The sequence below is a fragment of the Anomaloglossus baeobatrachus genome, chromosome 10 (genome assembly GCF_048569485.1).
Source record: "Anomaloglossus baeobatrachus isolate aAnoBae1 chromosome 10, aAnoBae1.hap1, whole genome shotgun sequence".
Lineage (NCBI taxonomy): Eukaryota > Metazoa > Chordata > Amphibia > Anura > Aromobatidae > Anomaloglossus > Anomaloglossus baeobatrachus.
In genome coordinates, this window is record NC_134362.1 from 9,315,713 (window position 1) to 9,333,741 (window position 18,029).

The following is an 18,029-nucleotide window of genomic DNA, read 5'->3' on the forward strand; positions in this document are numbered from 1 at the left end:
CACCACGCCAACCGGGTCCCGGGGCCACCATCCCTGCCCATGGAGGGGTTAACAACTTGCTGCACAACATCTCCCCCGAGTGCCCGTCACAGCAGCGGTGGTGTCCCATCTCACCACACACCGTGGGTGGCGTCACAAACTTATTAAGGACTAGCCTGTACATCTACGTCCCCCTTTTTATTCGGCGTGTCCGCGAGACCCCCGGGGTCCGGAGACCCTTGAGCCACCACTAGAGTTGAGCGCGGTTCGTGGTTCGTGGTTCTCCAGTTCTAGGCTCGAGTGATTTTGGGGCATGTTCTAGATCGAACTAGAACTCGAACTTTTTTGCAAAAGCTCGATAGTTCTAGAAACGTTCGAGAACGGTTCTAGCAGCAAAAAAACAGCTAAATCCTAGCTTGGTTTCTGCTGTAATAGTGTAAGTCACTCTGTGAATCAAACTATTATCACATTTCAGTGTATAGTGTGCGGGAACAGCGCCTTCAGATCACTGCTGTTTGTATAATGGCGATCGCCATTTTTTTTTTCTTGTCTTCCTTCCCTAAGCGCGCGCGTCTTGTGGGGCGGGCCAGCATGTCAGCCAATCCCAGACACACACACAGCTAAGTGGACTTTTAGCCAGAGAAGCAACGGCATGTGTGATAGGATGTCCATGTCACATGTCCCTGCATTATAAAAACGGACATTTTCCTCCCGGACGCCATTATCTCTTCTGCGTCTTTGGTGTCAGACATCACTGTCGCAGCTCCATCCTGAGTCCTATCGCTGATACAGCTGTATGCGCTCCATACACAGCGTTAGACAGCATAGGGAGAGCACTTTCTATCAGTCCTTTTAAGGACTCGTACCGGCAGGGTCAGAGTTAAGGTGACAGGTCCTGAAAACAGCCACAGCGTCTGTGTAGCCAAGGTCAGGGATTTCCTCCCTGCATTTCCCTATTAGGAGGGATAGAAAGGCAGGCTTCCATTCCTCTACCCAGAGCCCCAAAATCCTGGCACTGTACCCTCGTGTCCTCTGCACACTCCAACTCATTATAACTAAGCCATTATACTAGCAAACACTAAGTGTACCTAGTGGCATCCTATACGTGGCTATTGGACTTAGCTATAGTCCCACTAGTGCAAAGACATTTGCAGAGCGCGTCTGCCTGCATTGCACACTCCAACTCATTATAACTAAGCCATTATACTAGCAAACACTCAGTGTACCTAGTGGCATCCTATACGTGGCTATTGGACTTTGCTATAGTCCCACTAGTGCAAAGACATTTGCAGCACCTCTACCTGCATTGCACACTCCAACTCATAACTAAGCCATTATACTAGCAAACACTCAGTGTACCTAGTGGCATCCTATACGTGGCTATTGGACTTTGCTATAGTCACACTAGTGCAAAGACATTTGCAGCACCTCTACCTGCATTGCACACTCCAACTCATAACTAAGCCATTATACTAGCAAACACTCAGTGTACCTAGTGGCATCCTATACGTGGCTATTGGACTTTGCTATAGTCATACTAGTGCAAAGACATTTGCAGCACCTCTACCTGCATTGCACACTCCAACTCATGATAACTAAGCCATTATACTAGCAAACACTCAGTGTACCTAGTGGCATCCTATCTGTGGCTATTGGACTTTGCTATAGTCCCACTAGTGCAAAGACATTTGCAGAGCGCATCTGCCTGCATTGCACACTCCAACTCATTATAACTAAGCCATTATACTAGCAAACACTCAGTGTACCTAGTGGCATCCTATCTGTGGCTATTGGACTTTGCTATAGTCCCACTAGTGCAAAGACATTTGCAGAGCGCGTCTGCCTGCATTGCACACTCCAACTCATTATAACTAAGCCATTATACTAGCAAACACTCAGTGTACCTAGTGGCATCCTATCTGTGGCTATTGGACTTTGCTATAGTCCCACTAGTGCAAAGACATTTGCAGAGCACCTCTGCCTGCATTGCACACTCCAACTCATTATAACTAAGCCATTATACTAGCAAACACTCAGTGTACCTAGTGGCATCCTATACGTGGCTATTGGACTTTGCTATAGTCCCACTAGTGCAAAGACATTTGCAGAGCGCATCTGCCTGCATTGCACACTCCAACTCATTATAACTAAGCCATTATACTAGCAAACACTCAGTGTACCTAGTGGCATCCTATCTGTGGCTATTGGACTTTGCTATAGTCCCACTAGTGCAAAGACATTTGCAGAGCGCGTCTGCCTGCATTGCACACTCCAACTCATAACTAAGCCATTATACTAGCAAACACTCAGTGTACCTAGTGGCATCCTATCTTTGGCTATTGGACTTTGCTATAGTCCCACTAGTGCAAAGACATTTGCAGAGCGCCTCTGCCTGCATTGCACACTCCAACTCATATAACTAAGCCATTATACTAGCAAACACTCAGTGTACCTAGTGGCATCCTATCTGTGGCTATTGGACTTTGCTATAGTCCCACTAGTGCAAAGACATTTGCAGAGCGCATCTGCCTGCATTGCACACTCCAACTCATGATAACTAAGCCATTATACTAGCAAACACTCAGTGTACCTAGTGGCATCCTATCTGTGGCTATTGGACTTTGCTATAGTCCCACTAGTGCAAAGACATTTGCAGAGCGCGTCTGCCTGCATTGCACACTCCAACTCATTATAACTAAGCCATTATACTAGCAAACACTCAGTGTACCTAGTGGCATCCTATCTGTGGCTATTGGACTTTGCTATAGTCCCACTAGTGCAAAGACATTTGCAGAGCGCGTCTGCCTGCATTGCACACTCCAACTCATTATAACTAAGCCATTATACTAGCAAACACTCAGTGTACCTAGTGGCATCCTATCTGTGGCTATTGGACTTTGCTATAGTCCCACTAGTGCAAAGACATTTGCAGAGCGCGTCTGCCTGCATTGCACACTCCAACTCATAACTAAGCCATTATACTAGCAAACACTCAGTGTACCTAGTGGCATCCTATACGTGGCTATTGGACTTTGCTATAGTCCCACTAGTGCAAAGACATTTGCAGAGCGCGTCTGCCTGCATTGCACACTCCAACTCATTATAACTAAGCCATTATACTAGCAAACACTCAGTGTACCTAGTGGCATCCTATACGTGGCTATTGGACTTTGCTATAGTCCCACTAGTGCAAAGACATTTGCAGAGCGCGTCTGCCTGCATTGCACACTCCAACTCATAACTAAGCCATTATACTAGCAAACACTCAGTGTACCTAGTGGCATCCTATACGTGGCTATTGGACTTTGCTATAGTCCCACTAGTGCAAAGATATTTGCAGCACGTCTGCCTGCATTGCACACTCCAACTCATTATAACTAAGCCATTATACTAGCAATTTTTGCTGCCAGTTTAAGGGCCGTAGTTGCATTGTCAGGGATATTTATTCTTTATTATTCTGCTGTTAATAAAGCTAGACCACCACTGCAATCTACACCACCTCTCAATTTTTACTACCACATTTTCAGTCCACAATCTTGTCGCAATCAACATGAGTGGCAAAATGACAGATGCTGGTGGAAAGGGGAAGAGGCGTGGTGGAAAAGGCAAAAAAGGTTTTGTCCGTGGGGAAGGTGGCAAAGCTCCATTATCATCTGCTGAAGATAGACCATCTACCAGCAAAAGTAAGATGTCTACTACTTACCGTGGACAATCCGATGTGCTCCCTTTTTTACGGACACGAACAACAGGAACAAAGGTAGATGATGGGCAAAAAAGGAAAATGCTTGAATGGATCTCAAGTGGTCCAACAAGTGCCCTCTCAGCCACTTCAAGTACCGCATCCAAAAAACACCAGTCCTCTGAGTTGTCATCCCAATCAAACTTGCTTTCTCCCAGCTCTGAAGTCTCCATCAGCCCTGCACAGTATGGTGGAACTGAGATGGCTGAGTCTGCAGAGCTGTTCAGTCACACTATAGCCTGGGAATCAGAGGTCTGCTCCCAAGCTACAGTGAGTACAGAACAGGAAATGGTCTGCAGTGATGCCCAGAACCTTTGTGACTCTGATTCAGGCCGTGAGGACCAAGTTTCTGAGCATAATGTTGACCCTTTGTCACAAACTGTAACACCTGTGGTTATAGACAATGAGGAACATACTGATGAAGATGAGACGCAAATACCCGATTGGGATGACAACTTAAATATTCGGTCAGGGCAAGAAGAGGCTCGGTCTGAGGGGGAGGGGAGTGCAAACACAACAATTGATGATGAAGTTCTAGATCCCACCTACTGTCAACCCACAGTCAGACACTCGAGGAGGTCAACAGAGGCGGTGGAGGAGGATGCAACTGACGACGAAGTTACCTTGCGCCTTCCTGGACAGAGTCGGAGCACTGGTAGCACGTCTACAACTGCATCCTCAGCCACCACTCTGCCTATGAGCATTATTCGGGGTGGATCAACAGGTCGCATGGCCTCTAAGCCTTGCCTAGCCTGGTCCTTTTTTGACATAGAAAAAGATCGCCCAAATTATGTGATCTGTAAACTTTGTCATGATTCTCTTAGTAGAGGTCAAAACCTCAGCAGTTTGACAACTTCTTCCATGAATCGTCACATGAATAAATATCATAGGTCCCGGTGGGAAGCTCACCGTGCTGCAATGCGGCCTAGCGGAGCGAACCATCCACCGCTTGCCCCTTCCAGTGCATCCGCGCGCTCTTCATCTTCTAGGACTGTGGGGACAGCTGTCACACCTGTTTTTCCACGCACAACTTCCACCACTGTAACCGCAACAGGCAGTTTGCTTGGTAGGTCGTCAGTTGGTTTGGAAGGGGAAACAAGTGAGTGTGTACAGCTCTCTCAGACATCGATAGCACCAACGTTGGATGAAGGCAACATCATGTCTCCGCCTGCACTTTCCTCACAAACCTGCATTTTTCCAGGGACACCCTACTCAACACCGTCTACACACAGCAGCCAGATCTCTGTCCCTCAGATGTGGTCAAATAAAAGGCCACTTCCTGCGACCCATGACAAAGCTAAGAGGTTGACTCTATCCCTCTGTAAGCTGTTGGCTACCGAAATGCTGCCTTTCCGCCTAGTGGACACACAGGATTTTAGAGACCTTATGTCTGTCGCTGTGCCCCAGTACCAGATGCCTAGTCGCCACTACTTCTCTAAGAAAGGTGTGCCCGCGCTACACCAGCATGTCGCACACAACATCACCGCTTCCTTGAGAAACTCTGTGTGTGAACGGGTGCATTTCACCACCGATACTTGGACCAGTAAGCATGGACAGGGACGTTACATGTCGCTGACTGGGCACTGGGTAACTATGGTGATAGATGGTGAAGGGTCTGCTGCACAAGTCTTGCCGTCCCCACGACTTGTGTGTCAATCCTCTGTCTGTCCAAGTTCCGCCACTGCTTCTGCATCCTCCACCTCATCTGGGTCCTCCACCTCCGCCCCAAGCCTGCCTGGTCAGGCCACCAGCGTTCTCACTGCGCAGAAGGAATCACGCACCCGTCATTACTATGCTGGCAGCAGAGCGCAACGGCATCAGGCGGTCTTTAGCTTGACATGTCTTGGGAATAAGAGTCACACAGCTGAGGAGTTGTGGTCAGCTCTGCGGTCCGAGTTTAATAAATGGTTGTCTCCACTCAACCTGCAGCCTGGTAAGGCCGTGTGCGACAATGCTGCAAACCTGGGTGCGGCCCTTCGCCTGGGCAAGGTGACACACGTACCTTGTATGGCTCACGTGTTGAACCTTGTCGTCCAGCAATTTTTAACACACTATCCCGGCCTAGATGGCCTTCTGAACAGGGCACGAAAACTGTCTGCTCACTTCCGCCGTTCAAGCGCCGCAGCAGAGCGACTTGCATCGCTCCAGAAGTCTTTCGGCCTGCCGGTTCATCGCCTGAAATGCGATGTGGCGACACGCTGGAATTCAACTCTCCACATGTTACAGCGACTGTGGCAGCACCGCAGAGCCCTGGTGCAATACGTCATGACGTATAGCCTGGGCCAACGAGATGCAGAGGTGGGGCAGATCACCCTGATGGAGTGGTCTCAGATCAAGGACCTATGCACCCTTCTGCACAGTTTCGACATGGCGACGAATATGTTTAGCTCTGACAATGCCATTATCAGCATGACGATTCCAGTCATTTACTTGCTGGAGCACACGCTAAACACTATTCAGAGTCAGGGGGTGGGACAACATGAAGGGGAGGAACTACAGGAGGATTCATATGCGCAAGGGACAACAACATCACCAAGGTCCAGACGTTCATCATCACCAACGCAGCAGGCATGGGACCATGGGGGACAGGGATCGACAAGGGCGCATAGTAGCAGGCGAAATGTTGAGCAAGGTGCAGGAGAACATGAAGAAATGGAGGACGAACTGTCCATGGACATGGAAGACTCAGCGGATGAGGGAGACCTTGGTCAAATTTCAGTTGAAAGAGGTTGGGGGGAGATGTCAGAGGAAGAAAGAACGGGTAGCACCTCTATGCCACAAACACAGCGTGGACTTGGTCCGCATGGCTGCGCAAGACACATGAGTGCCTTTTTGTTGCACTACCTCCAACATGACAGTCATATTGTCAAAATTAGAAGTGATGATGACTACTGGATTGCCACACTATTAGATCCCCGGTACAAGTCCAAATTTTGTGACATAATTCCAGCCATAGAAAGGGACGCACGTATGCAGGAGTATCAGCAGAAGCTGTTACTCGATCTTAGCTCGGCTTTTCCACCAAACAACCGTGCAGGTGCAGGGAGGGAATCTCCCAGTTGTAACTTGACAAACATGGGACGGTCTCGTCAACTTCAACAGTCTACCCGTACCAGTAGGACCGTATCTGGTGCTGGTAACAGCAATTTTATGGAATCTTTTCATAATTTTTTTAGACCCTCCTTTGCAAGGCCACCAGAGACAACAAGTCTGACACATAGTCAACGGCTGGAGAGGATGATACAGGAGTATCTCCAAATGAACATCGATGCCATGACTGTGCAACTGGAGCCTTGCTCATTTTGGGCTTCAAACCTAGAAAAATGGCCAGAGCTCTCCAGTTACGCCTTGGAGATTTTGTCGTGTCCAGCTGCCAGCGTTGTCTCTGAACGTGTCTTCAGTGCTGCTGGGTGTGTGCTGACAGATAAGCGCACGCGTCTGTCCAGTGACAATGTGGACAGACTGACGTTCATCAAAATGAACAAGTCATGGATCCAGAAGGAATTTACAACCCCTGTGTCATCCTGGGGAGAGTAAATGCTTGTGGATTTGGAATGTGCTTGATGCAAATCTAGCTGTGAAGTGTACAACTAGGGCACAAGTGCTGCCACTGAATGGGTGGGTGTGTGTGGGGCACAATTTTTGGAAAAAAAGGGAGACTCCGCTTGGAGTAACCCTTGCTTACATTGTTTTTAAAAGAAGCCAAGATGAACAAGTCATGGTTCAGCAAAGACTTTATCTACCTACCCCGGTGTCACGCTGGGGACGGTTAATTATGGCGTATTTTTGAATGTGCTTGATGCAAATCAAAACATCCTGTTTGCAACTAGGGCCCAAGTGCTGCCACTGATGGGGTGGGTGTGTGTGGGGCCCAATTTTTGGAAAAAAGGGAGACTCCGCTTGGAGTAACCCTTGCTTGCTGTGTTTTTTAAAAGGAGCCAAGATGAACAGAGCTGGGATCAGGAAAGACTTTGCTACCTACCCTGGTGTCATCCTGGGGACGGTTAATTATGGCGTATTTTTGAATGTGCTTGATGCAAATCTAGCTGTGAAGTGTACAACTGGGGCACAACTGCTGCCACTGAAGGGGTGGGTGTGTGTGGGGCCCAATTTTTGGAAAAAAGGAAGACTCCGCTTGGAGTAACCCTTGCTTACATTGTTTTTAAAAGAAGCCAAGATGAACAGAGCTGGGATCAGGAAAGACTTTGCTACCTATCCCGGTGTCATCCTGGGGACGGTTAATTATGGCGTATTTTTGAATGTGCTTGATGCAAATCTAGCTGTGAAGTGTACAACTAGGGCACAAGTGCTGCCACTGAAGGGGTGGGTGTGTGTGGGGCACAATTTTTGGAAAAAAGGGAGACTCCGCTTGGAGTAACCCTTGCTTACATTGTTTTTAAAAGAAGCCAAGATGAACAAGTCATGGTTCAGCAAAGACTTTATCTACCTACCCCGGTGTCACGCTGGGGACGGTTAATTATGGCGTATTTTTGAATGTGCTTGATGCAAATCAAAACATCCTGTTTGCAACTAGGGCCCAAGTGCTGCCACTGATGGGGTGGGTGTCTGTGTGGCCCAATTTTTGGAAAAAAGGGAGACTCCGCTTGGAGTAACCCTTGCTTGCTGTGTTTTTAAAAGAAGCCAAGATGAACAGAGCTGGGATCAGGAAAGACTTTGCTACCTACCCCGGTGTCATCCTGGGGACGGATAAGAATGGCGTATTTTTGAATGTGCTTGATGCAAATGTAGCTGTGAAGTGTACAACTGGGGCACAACTGCTGCCACTGAAGGGGTGGGTGTCTGTGTGGCCCAATTTTTGGAAAAAAGGGAGACTCCGCTTGGAGTCACCTTGCGGTGTTTTACATGACTTTAGAAGGGCGTGCCATGCCTATATCTGTGTGTCCTCCTCTTTTTCCTTGTCCAGCTGTTTTGTTTTCGCATGAGTATATGTCCTTGTCACTTTCCCATGTGTTTGAGTTGTTTGTCACCTTTTGGACACCTTTGAGGGTGTTTTCTAGGTGTTTTTCTGTGTTTGTGATTGCCTGCCATTGTTTCCTATGCAGTTCGAGTTCGGTTCGTCGAACGTTCGACGAGCCGAACTCGAACGGGACCTCCGTTCGGGGAACCGGCCTCGAGCCGAACCGGGACCGGTTCGCTCATCTCTAGCCACCACCCCTGAAGGCACGGATCCGAGCAGCATTGGCTGCTGGCACAGGGGTGGCACAGATGGGAGATATGTGCCACTGAGGTGGCAATCCTCTGTAATGTAGGTCCCAAAGAAACAGGCTCCAGCACATGTAGTGCTGATATATGTTTTTTAATGGTCCCAGATTTTGGGTCATAGTTTTAGGAACGGCCACTAGGGCTGGGTGGGTCTGCCAATTCCCTTATTTCGAGTTCAGCAGCAGCACTGGCAGTAGTTCTGTCACGGTTGTCTTCCTGCATGTTGAGACCAGTCACAGCCTTTGGACTAGAGCCTCTCACCTGGCTCTTTTCATTTAAATGGGCTTAATTTCTCTTGGCACAGAAGTGGTTAAGTGCCAGTTTTGCTATTGCAGCTTTTCCAAAGCAGTTCCTTGCTGAGTGATCAGCTGCACTCACTAAGTAGTCACACCCTTCAGCTTTAAATAGCAGTGTATCCCAGCATTCCCTGATGAAGATACAAAGTCATTTGTGTCCTGGCCACCTTTGAGGAAGGTTATGCATGTCAAGTTCCTATGCTCAGGCCATATCCTTTTGGTTGTTAATTTTCCCCCTGTTTGTCTTTACTTCACTGGTGTGTTGTTTAGTGCAGCAATGAGGTCTAGTGAACCGCTCCTGCCCCTCACTAGTCAGGGTTACCATAGGGTCTTCCGAGGGTCCCAGATTCCTGTTCGGTGACAGTTGCGGAGACTGTATAGGGGCTGGTGAGGAGAGAAGGGACAGTTGCAGGTGAGGTTAGGGGGTGCTCACCTACCCCTCTCACTAGTTCCAGGGCCTACCATTCCCGGTGCCCCCCTTTTCATGTGCTTTTTGTTGTGCAGATGCACGGAGGTCTGAATACACCATGCCACACTTGCTACATCCGGCGAACGTGACAAGTTCCAGCAGCGGCACCAGCAGTAGATGGAGCTCTTAGTAGAGGCTGTCAAAGGTAAGGAAACTGCACCAACCCCAAGCCACAGAGAGGAGACTCAAGTGAGGAAGACTAAAACGGGTGTTGCAACATATGACTCCAGGAGATGACGTACGCATTCCTGTCTGTGTTTAAGAGAGTCGCAGATTGTGCAAAGTTGCCTCCAGAAAAGTGCGCAGAGGTTCTAGTGCCATATCTGACTGGAGAAGCAGTATTTTAATCTGGCCCTTCAGAATGCCAAGGAGCATGATAAACTCAAGGTGAAGATTATGGCTCAGCATAACTTTGGCAATCAGGGCACAATAGATGGACCACTGGGGCTACCACAGGGACAACCTCACAGGTCCCATATGTTTGACCTTCTGCACTTAGTACAGGAGTGGCTGCAGCAAGAAACTTGATCACCAGCCCAAATGGTGGAGAGGGTGTTGATGGACTGGTTTGTCCACTTTCTGCTGTGGCCAGTTCATTTTTGGATGCCCAGAGAGATCCCCAGAACGCAGACAAACTGGTGGGCCTGGTGGAGAAATACCTGGTGGTCAATAAATTCCTGTTGAGTCAAAGGGGCATATGGTCACCTCACTGGGGTACCCAAAAGTGGGTCTGCAAAGTCCCAGGAGACAGGGTCAGAGTTGGGTTCAAGGGGTAAATCTCAGGACATTATCTGTTGGAGGTGTCATGCCCCGGCGCATAAATCAGCCAATTATCCCATAAGCTCAGAGCCAATGGCTCTAATATTGGACCATTTTTGTCATGTTACGCTGCTAATCTTTTACCATTTATCAGGTCTACAGGCATGTATGAAAATGCTCTATTTACCTAGTACATGTTTTCTGGTATTTAGTTCAGCTTTAAGCAGAATTACATAACATTTAGGGAAAAATATGCAGCCCAACAGCCCAGCATTAGAGGTCAGGATGGCAAATATCTCCACAGCCACCATATATTTGCCTTTGGTGCTGAGATAAGCTGGGATCATGGCTATCCAGACACTGCAGAACACCAGCATGCTGAAGGTGATGTACTTGGCCTCATTAAAACTGTCCGGTAATGTCCGGGCTAAGAAAGCTGTAATAAAACTAACAGCGGCCAGAATCCCCATATAACCCAGGACAGAGTAGAACCAAAGATCGGAGCCTTCATTACACTGAACTATGATCTTCTCCCTATAAGAATGTGTGTCCAGCTCCTGGAAGGGGGGACAGAGGGTCACCCAACTCATACAGATGACCACCTGGACGGAGGAGCAGATCAGGAGCACACAATTAGGGAGTTTTACTCCAGTCCATGTTCTCCACACACTTCCAGGTTTGGTGGCTTTGAACGCGATGTAAACCGTTATAGTCTTGGCCAACAACGAAGAGATGGATATTGAGAGAAGTAGTCCAGTGCAGATCTGACGTAACATGCAGGTAATATCCACAGGACGACCAAGGAACAAGAAGACACAGAGGAAGCTGAGCATGATGGAGACCAGGAGAACGAAGCTCAGGTTCTTGTTATTCGCTCTTACAATCGGGGTGTCACGGTGTGAAACAAAAATTGCAAAAATGAAAAAAGTCAGAATACAGAAGGAGGTCGATAAACATGAAAAAGCTACAGAAATGATGTCCTCACTATAAGATAAATATTCTATCTTCTTTGAGATGCAGAATGTTCGGTTCTCACTTGACCAGGCGTCTTCTGGACACTTCATGCAGTTTTCACTATCTGTAGGACAAAGTGCATGTGAGATCCGCTCATTAGTTGAGGTTATATGTGCAGTTATATACAATATGTCACTGACCTCCTATTTATTTCTAACAATTTCATGGTTGTTTTCTTCCACTTACAGTAGGTGTTTGAAAAATTGAAATTGTACAAATGGGCTCCATAAGGGAGTGGATGGGACTTTTGCTTATTAATTTCACGCTTGCCGTACATGAGAAATCATCCTTCACTGTGGATCTCTCCATCTACAATGATTCTCACGACTCATCATCACCAATTATTGGTCATTGGTTTGAATCACAGAATAGCCCTTTACTTGTCTTGTAAGTAGGTGGCAATGTCTGTAAATAGGTCACCTACAGCGGACGATCAGGGTGTTGAGTTCTCGTTTTCTTGAGTGGACTTGCTTGGTCTGGAGGAGGTCTGAGTCTTGTGTTTATTGCACTGTGTCATGGCTGTAGACTGTAGAAGTCTTTGTAATCTATAATACTATCACTGTCAATGCTGATCTGTTTTATATGTTAATATAATTTGTGTTACCGGAAATATAAAAGCTGCAAGACTGATTATACCTGTGACATTAGAGGTTTCTCCTTCTGAACAAGGGGCACAATCGTAACAGCAGAAGTGTATGCTAGAAGTGGGCACTTTCCTCTGTCCAGGTTCACAGCTTGTTGAGCATTGAGACTTTGGAGCCTATAGAAAGATGACAAGGTTCATACATTTATATTTCCAATGTCATTAAATGCCAACATTGGTACAAATAAAAATGAGATGATACTTTGCATTTCAGTTTGTCCGAAGTGTTATATAAGATAAATATGATGACAGTGTCAACCACAGATCTCCGGACACCAACTCTGCAGGATCGTCAGTGATACTAAAGCTATAGAACATCCCTGTCCATAGATTTAGAAAATTGGTTATGGAATACTTTGTCTTAAGGGCACTTTACACACAGTGACATCACTAGCGATGTCGCTGATGAAAGCACCCACCCCCATTCGGTTGTGCGTCACGGGCAAATCGATGCCCGTGGCGCACAACATCGCTAACACCCGTCACACATATTTACCTTCCTAGCGATATCGCTGAGGCCGGCGAACCTCCTCCTTTCTAAGGGGGCGGTTCGTTTGGCATCACAGCGACGTCACTAAGCGGCCGCCCAATAGAAGCGGAGGGGCGGAGATGAGCGGCCGTAACACCCCGCCCACCTCCTTACTTCCTCGTCGCCGGCGGCCGCAGGTGCGATGTTGTTTCTCGTTCTTGGGGTGCCACACATAGCAATGTGTGCTGTCTCGGGAACAACGAAAAAACATCGTACCTGCAGCAGCAGCGATATTTGAGATTAGAACGACGCGTCAACGATCAACGATATGGTGAGTATTTTTGATCGTTAGTGGTCGTTCGTACGTTTTACACGCAACGACGTTGCTAACGATGCTGGATGTGTGTCACGAATTCCGTGACCCCAACGACATCTCGTTAGCGACGTCGTTGTGTGTAAAGTGGCCTTTAGACTTATAATAAAACGATATTCTCTTATATACAGTTATTAACACAATGTGTAATCTTTATCTTCTACAGTTTGAAAGTTAAGAAATAGCGTGAAAACATTTAATGCAGATGAAAAATACACTGACAATATGCTATAAATGTGTCCACGTTTTGCCATGGAAGAAAAGGTAAATTGGAATGAAAGAACAAAGAAAAATGTGTAAGTCCTACAAATGCTCAACTATGTGAAATGATACTTTTATGCTCTTCTGCATCTGTTGTAGGGCGCTGACTGCAAGGAAATAAGGTGGACAAATGAGCCAAAGCTTAAAGTAGCACCCCAGTAACTTTTCATTCATTCTGTACATATAATTCAAAAGTTATTACCTTATTTAGTTATTTGCATGGGAAAACATTCTGGATTTCTTGCTTGTTGGGTCATGTGACCCCCAAACAATTACATGTCATTATGTTCTCTCAAGAATGTCACCATCTGAGTCACTGGCACTTGCTGCATGATGAAATGGCATAGATTGTACCCCTGGGTTCTCCAGAGGGCTGAACACAAACTTCTATGATGGTTACTGATGATGACTACACAGCTCCTGCAACACATTTATGATGGCGGGAAACAAAAGCCAGCCTCCATGATTGAAAACATAAAATATTTTAGGTTATCCAGCTAAATATAGAGGGGTTATCGACAGGAGGCAGAGATGATACTGGCTCGAACTGCTCATGTAATTCTGCAATGAAGCGTCATGGTATTGATAGCAGAAATATAATGTATCGGTACGCATAATACAGTTAGGTCCAGAAATATTTGGACAGTGACACAAGTTTTGTTATTTTAGCTGTTTACAAAAACATGTTCAGAAATACAATTCTATATATAATATGGGCTGAAAGTGCACACTCCCAGCTGCAATATGAGAGTTTTCCCATCCAAATCGGAGAAAGGGTTTAGGAATCATAGCTCTGTAATGCATAGCCTCCTCTTTTTCAACGGACCAAAAGTAATTGGACAAGGGACTCTAAGGGCTGCAATTAACTCTGAAGGCGTCTCCCTCGTTAACCTGTAATCAATGAAGTAGTTAAAAGGTCTGGGGTTGATTACAGGGGTGTGGTTTTGCATTTGGAAGCTGTTGCTGTGACCAGACAACATGCGGTCTAAGGAACTCTCAATTGAGGTGAAGCAGAACATCCTGAGGCTGAAAAAAAAGAAAAAATCCATCAGAGAGATAGCAGACATGCTTGGAGTAGCAAAATCAACAGTCGGGTACATTCTGAGAAAAAAGGAATTGACTGGTGAGCTTGGGAACTCAAAAAGGCCTGGGCGTCCACGGATGACAACAGTGGTGGATGATCGCCGCATACTTTCTTTGGTGAAGAAGAACCCGTTCACAACATCAACTGAAGTCCAGAACACTCTCAGTGAAGTAGGTATATCTGTCTCTAAGTCAACAGTAAAGAGAAGACTCCATGAAAGTAAATACAAAGGGTTCACATCTAGATGCAAACCATTCATCAATTCCAAAAATAGACAGGCCAGAGTTACATTTGCTGAAAAACACCTCATGAAGCCAGCTCAGTTCTGGAAAAGTATTCTATGGACAGATGAGACAAAGATCAACCTGTACCAGAATGATGGGAAGAAAAAAGTTTGGAGAAGAAAGGGAACGGCACATGATCCAAGGCACACCACATCCTCTGTAAAACATGGTGGAGGCAACGTGATGGCATGGGCATGCATGGCTTTCAATGGCACTGGGTCACTTGTGTTTATTGATGACATAACAGCAGACAAGAGTAGCCGGATGAATTCTGAAGTGTACCGGGATATACTTTCAGCCCAGATTCAGCCAAATGCCGCAAAGTTGATCGGACGGCGCTTCATAGTACAGATGGACAATGACCCCAAGCATACAGCCAAAGCTACCCAGGAGTTCATGAGTGCAAAAAAGTGGAACCTTCTGCAATGGCCAAGTCAATCACCAGATCTTAACCCAATTGAGCATGCATTTCACTTGCTCAAATCCAGACTTAAGACGGAAAGACCCACAAACAAGCAAGACAATGAAGGTTGCGGCTGTAAAGGCCTGGCAAAGCATTAAGAAGGAGGAAACCCAGCGTTTGGTGATGTCCATGGGTTCCAGACTTAAGGCAGTGATTGCCTCCAAAGGATTCGCAACAAAATATTGAAAATAAAAATATTTTGTTTGGGTTTGGTTTATTTGTCCAATTACTTTTGACCTCCTAAAATGTGGAGTGTTTGTAAAGAAATGTGACAATTCCTACAATTTCTATCAGATATTTTTGTTCAAACCTTCAAATTAAACGTTACAATCTGCACTTGAATTCTGTTGTAGAGGTTTCATTTCAAATCCAATGTGGTGGCATGCAGAGCCCAACTCGCCAAAATTGTGTCACTGTCCAAATATTTCTGGACCTAACTGTGTATATATATATATATATATATATATATATATACACAGCAGATCACAAAAGTGAGTACACCACTCACATTTTTGTACCTATTTTATTATAACTTTTCATGGGACAACCCTTCAGATCTGACACTTTGATACAATGTACAGTGTCATTGCGCAGCTTGCATAGTATAACAGTGTACGTTTGGTGTCCTCTAAATAACTCACACACAGCCATTAATGTCTAAACCGCTGGCAACAGAAGTGAGTACACCCCTAAGTAAAAAATCGCAAAATTATGTGAAAAGTGTGAATACTTTGTGTAGTCGTCATTATTTCCAGCATGGCCTCACCTGTCTTGGGTCTTGAGGTCACTAGAGCTTCACAGGAGCCGCTGGATCCTCTTCCATCCTCCATGATGACATCCCAGAGCTTGTGGATGTTACAGACCTTGCACTCCTCCACCTTCGGTTTGAGGAGGCCCACAGATACTCCATAGGGTTTTTGGTCTGGTGACGCTCGGCCGGTCCAGCACCATCACCCTCAGTTTCTGTAGCGAGGCGGTGGTTGTTTTAGAGGTGTTTGGGCTCATTATCATGTTGGAATATGAAGGGAGGGGATCATGCTCTGCTTCAATATGTCACAGGACATGTGAGTGTCGCGGGCGGAGGATGGGACGCCGCGCTCTCCCACTGCTCGGGTCCGGCTGCCGCTGCGGCTGCTGCGGCCTGCTGCTGCTGCTCGGTGGCTCGAGCGATGGGCCGGATCCCGGGGACTCGAGCGGCGCTCCTCGCCCGTGAGTGAAAGGGGATTGGGTTTTGGGATAGTTTATTGTCCGTGACGCCACCCACGGTTGTGGTGATTAAGTGAACACCACCGCTGCTCTGTATGGGGATCCCGGGAGTGATGGTATGGAGCAGCCAGTTGTTGATTTGCCCCTCCGTGGGTAGGGGTTTTTGTGCTCCTGGGGCCCAGTGATGGGGTTGGAATGGTGGACAGGCAGGTATGGGGCCTGTGGAGGTGCAGAGGCGCAGGGGCAGCGTTGTGCCACACGGCACGGAGGTACTCACTCAGCCAGTAAACACGACACAGTTCTCGGTAAACAAACGGCTGGTTGGACGGGTCCCTCGGACGGTTACGGTGCTGCAGTTCCCTGCAGTTAGCGGTGACGGTCTCTTCCCTGCAGCTATGTAAAGTCTCTTGGTAGCGATGGGTCCCCACCGGTTACCCGCTCCCCGGCTTGGATATGGGCCAGGGGAGCCCCTCTCTTGCCCGCAGGCGCTGGCCCTGGGAAACTGGTGCCTTGGCGGTGGCGGTGTCTCCCCTCAACGGTCGGACTGTTGCCTTCAATCGGGACTTGGTTGTTAGGAGACAGAGGTCCCCTTCACTGACAGATTTGGCAAATTATGGCGACTCCTAGCCTTGCCGGGATCCGAAAGGCCCCTGCCCTGGTGCTGACTGTTCTTCGTATACTGCTCCGGTACCGCCGGGTCACCACCCGTCCGCGGTCCTTCCAGCAACCTCCAAGCAGTCCCCCTTCAGACTATCACCGCCGTCTGCTGACCTTGCTGTCTCAGTCCGGGGCACACACCCGGACAAACTTCTGGCTTGCTTAACTGTTTCTTTTTACTTCTTCACTCCTCTTACAAGCTCCTCTCCTTGCTCCACTACCACTTCACTTCCTTCTACTTTCACTTCCTAAACTGTTCTGCCTGGTTCTTCTCGCCTCCAGGGCTGTGAACTCCTCGGTGGGCGGAGCCAACCGCCTGGCCCACCCCCTGGTGTGGACATCAGCCCCTGGAGGAAGGCAACAAGGATTTTAGGTTAGCCTAGATGTACCTGCCGGGAATGTGGGGTGCATGTGATGTTGTGACCTGTGACCCCTGGCTTGCCCAGGGCGTCACATGAGCATTCATGGTTCCCTCAATGATTGTCACATCTCTACCGGAGTCTGCTCCTGCGACTTCTGTTTCAATCACCAGGCGATGCCATGTTTCCACTGTGGACTGTGCTGGTGATAGGAGAGAAGTCGATGCCAGTGGCTCTGGTGGGTGCGGGCTTTGCTCATCCACTAAGCTGGGTTTCCCTGGGACCTGCAGTCCTGACTACATCATTGTCTGACGATTTTGTCCCTGTGCTGCATCTCCTGGTTTGACCCTGCCTGAAGACTACTCTCCTCTGGACTGCAGCCTTGCACACGTAGCGATCTCCGGGCCCCTGCAGTAATTTCAAATCCCTGTATAGGGGTTAAAGCGTTTCAGGGTTCTCGGAGTTCTGCTTTGTTAGTGGCTTTCCTCTATCCTGTCTGTGACAGCCAGTATGAGTCTGTGGTTCCAGGCAGGCGTTACAAAAACCTACAGCTCCCCACAGCCAGCAGCACCCATTCAGCCTCAAACCATGACCCTCCACCACCATGCCTGACTAAAGTCAGGACACACTTGTCTTTGTCCTTCTCACCTGGAGCCGCCACACATGCTTGACACCATCTTAACCAAATAAGTTTATCTTGATTTCATCAGACCACAGGACGGTTCCAGGAATCTATGTTCTTAGTCTGGTT

General features: G+C 47.5%; 1 protein-coding gene across 1 annotated transcript; it reads right to left on the minus strand.

The window, feature by feature from the left end:
• Positions 1–10,644: 10,644 nt before the first annotated feature.
• LOC142255061 (vomeronasal type-2 receptor 26-like) lies at positions 10,645–16,067 on the minus strand. Its single transcript, XM_075326500.1, has 4 exons — positions 15,920–16,067; positions 13,298–13,332; positions 12,116–12,239; positions 10,645–11,543 (listed from the first exon to the last, which is right to left on the minus strand). The coding sequence occupies exons 1-4, from the start codon at positions 16,065–16,067 to the stop codon at positions 10,645–10,647; spliced, it is 1,206 nt and encodes a 401-aa protein (XP_075182615.1).
• Positions 16,068–18,029: the final 1,962 nt, after the last annotated feature.

Excerpts from the sequence above, each read along its gene's own strand:
- LOC142255061 (XM_075326500.1), bottom strand. The coding sequence starts at position 16,067 with ATGATAATGAGCCCAAACACCTCTAAAACAACCACCGCCTCGCTACAG. Across the intron at positions 13,333-15,919 it reads CGAAGGTGGAGGAGTGCAAG|TCAGCGCCCTACAACAGATG; the intron begins GTCTGTAACATC and ends ATTTCCTTGCAG. Across the intron at positions 12,240-13,297 it reads AGATGCAGAAGAGCATAAAA|GCTCCAAAGTCTCAATGCTC; the intron begins GTATCATTTCAC and ends ATCTTTCTATAG.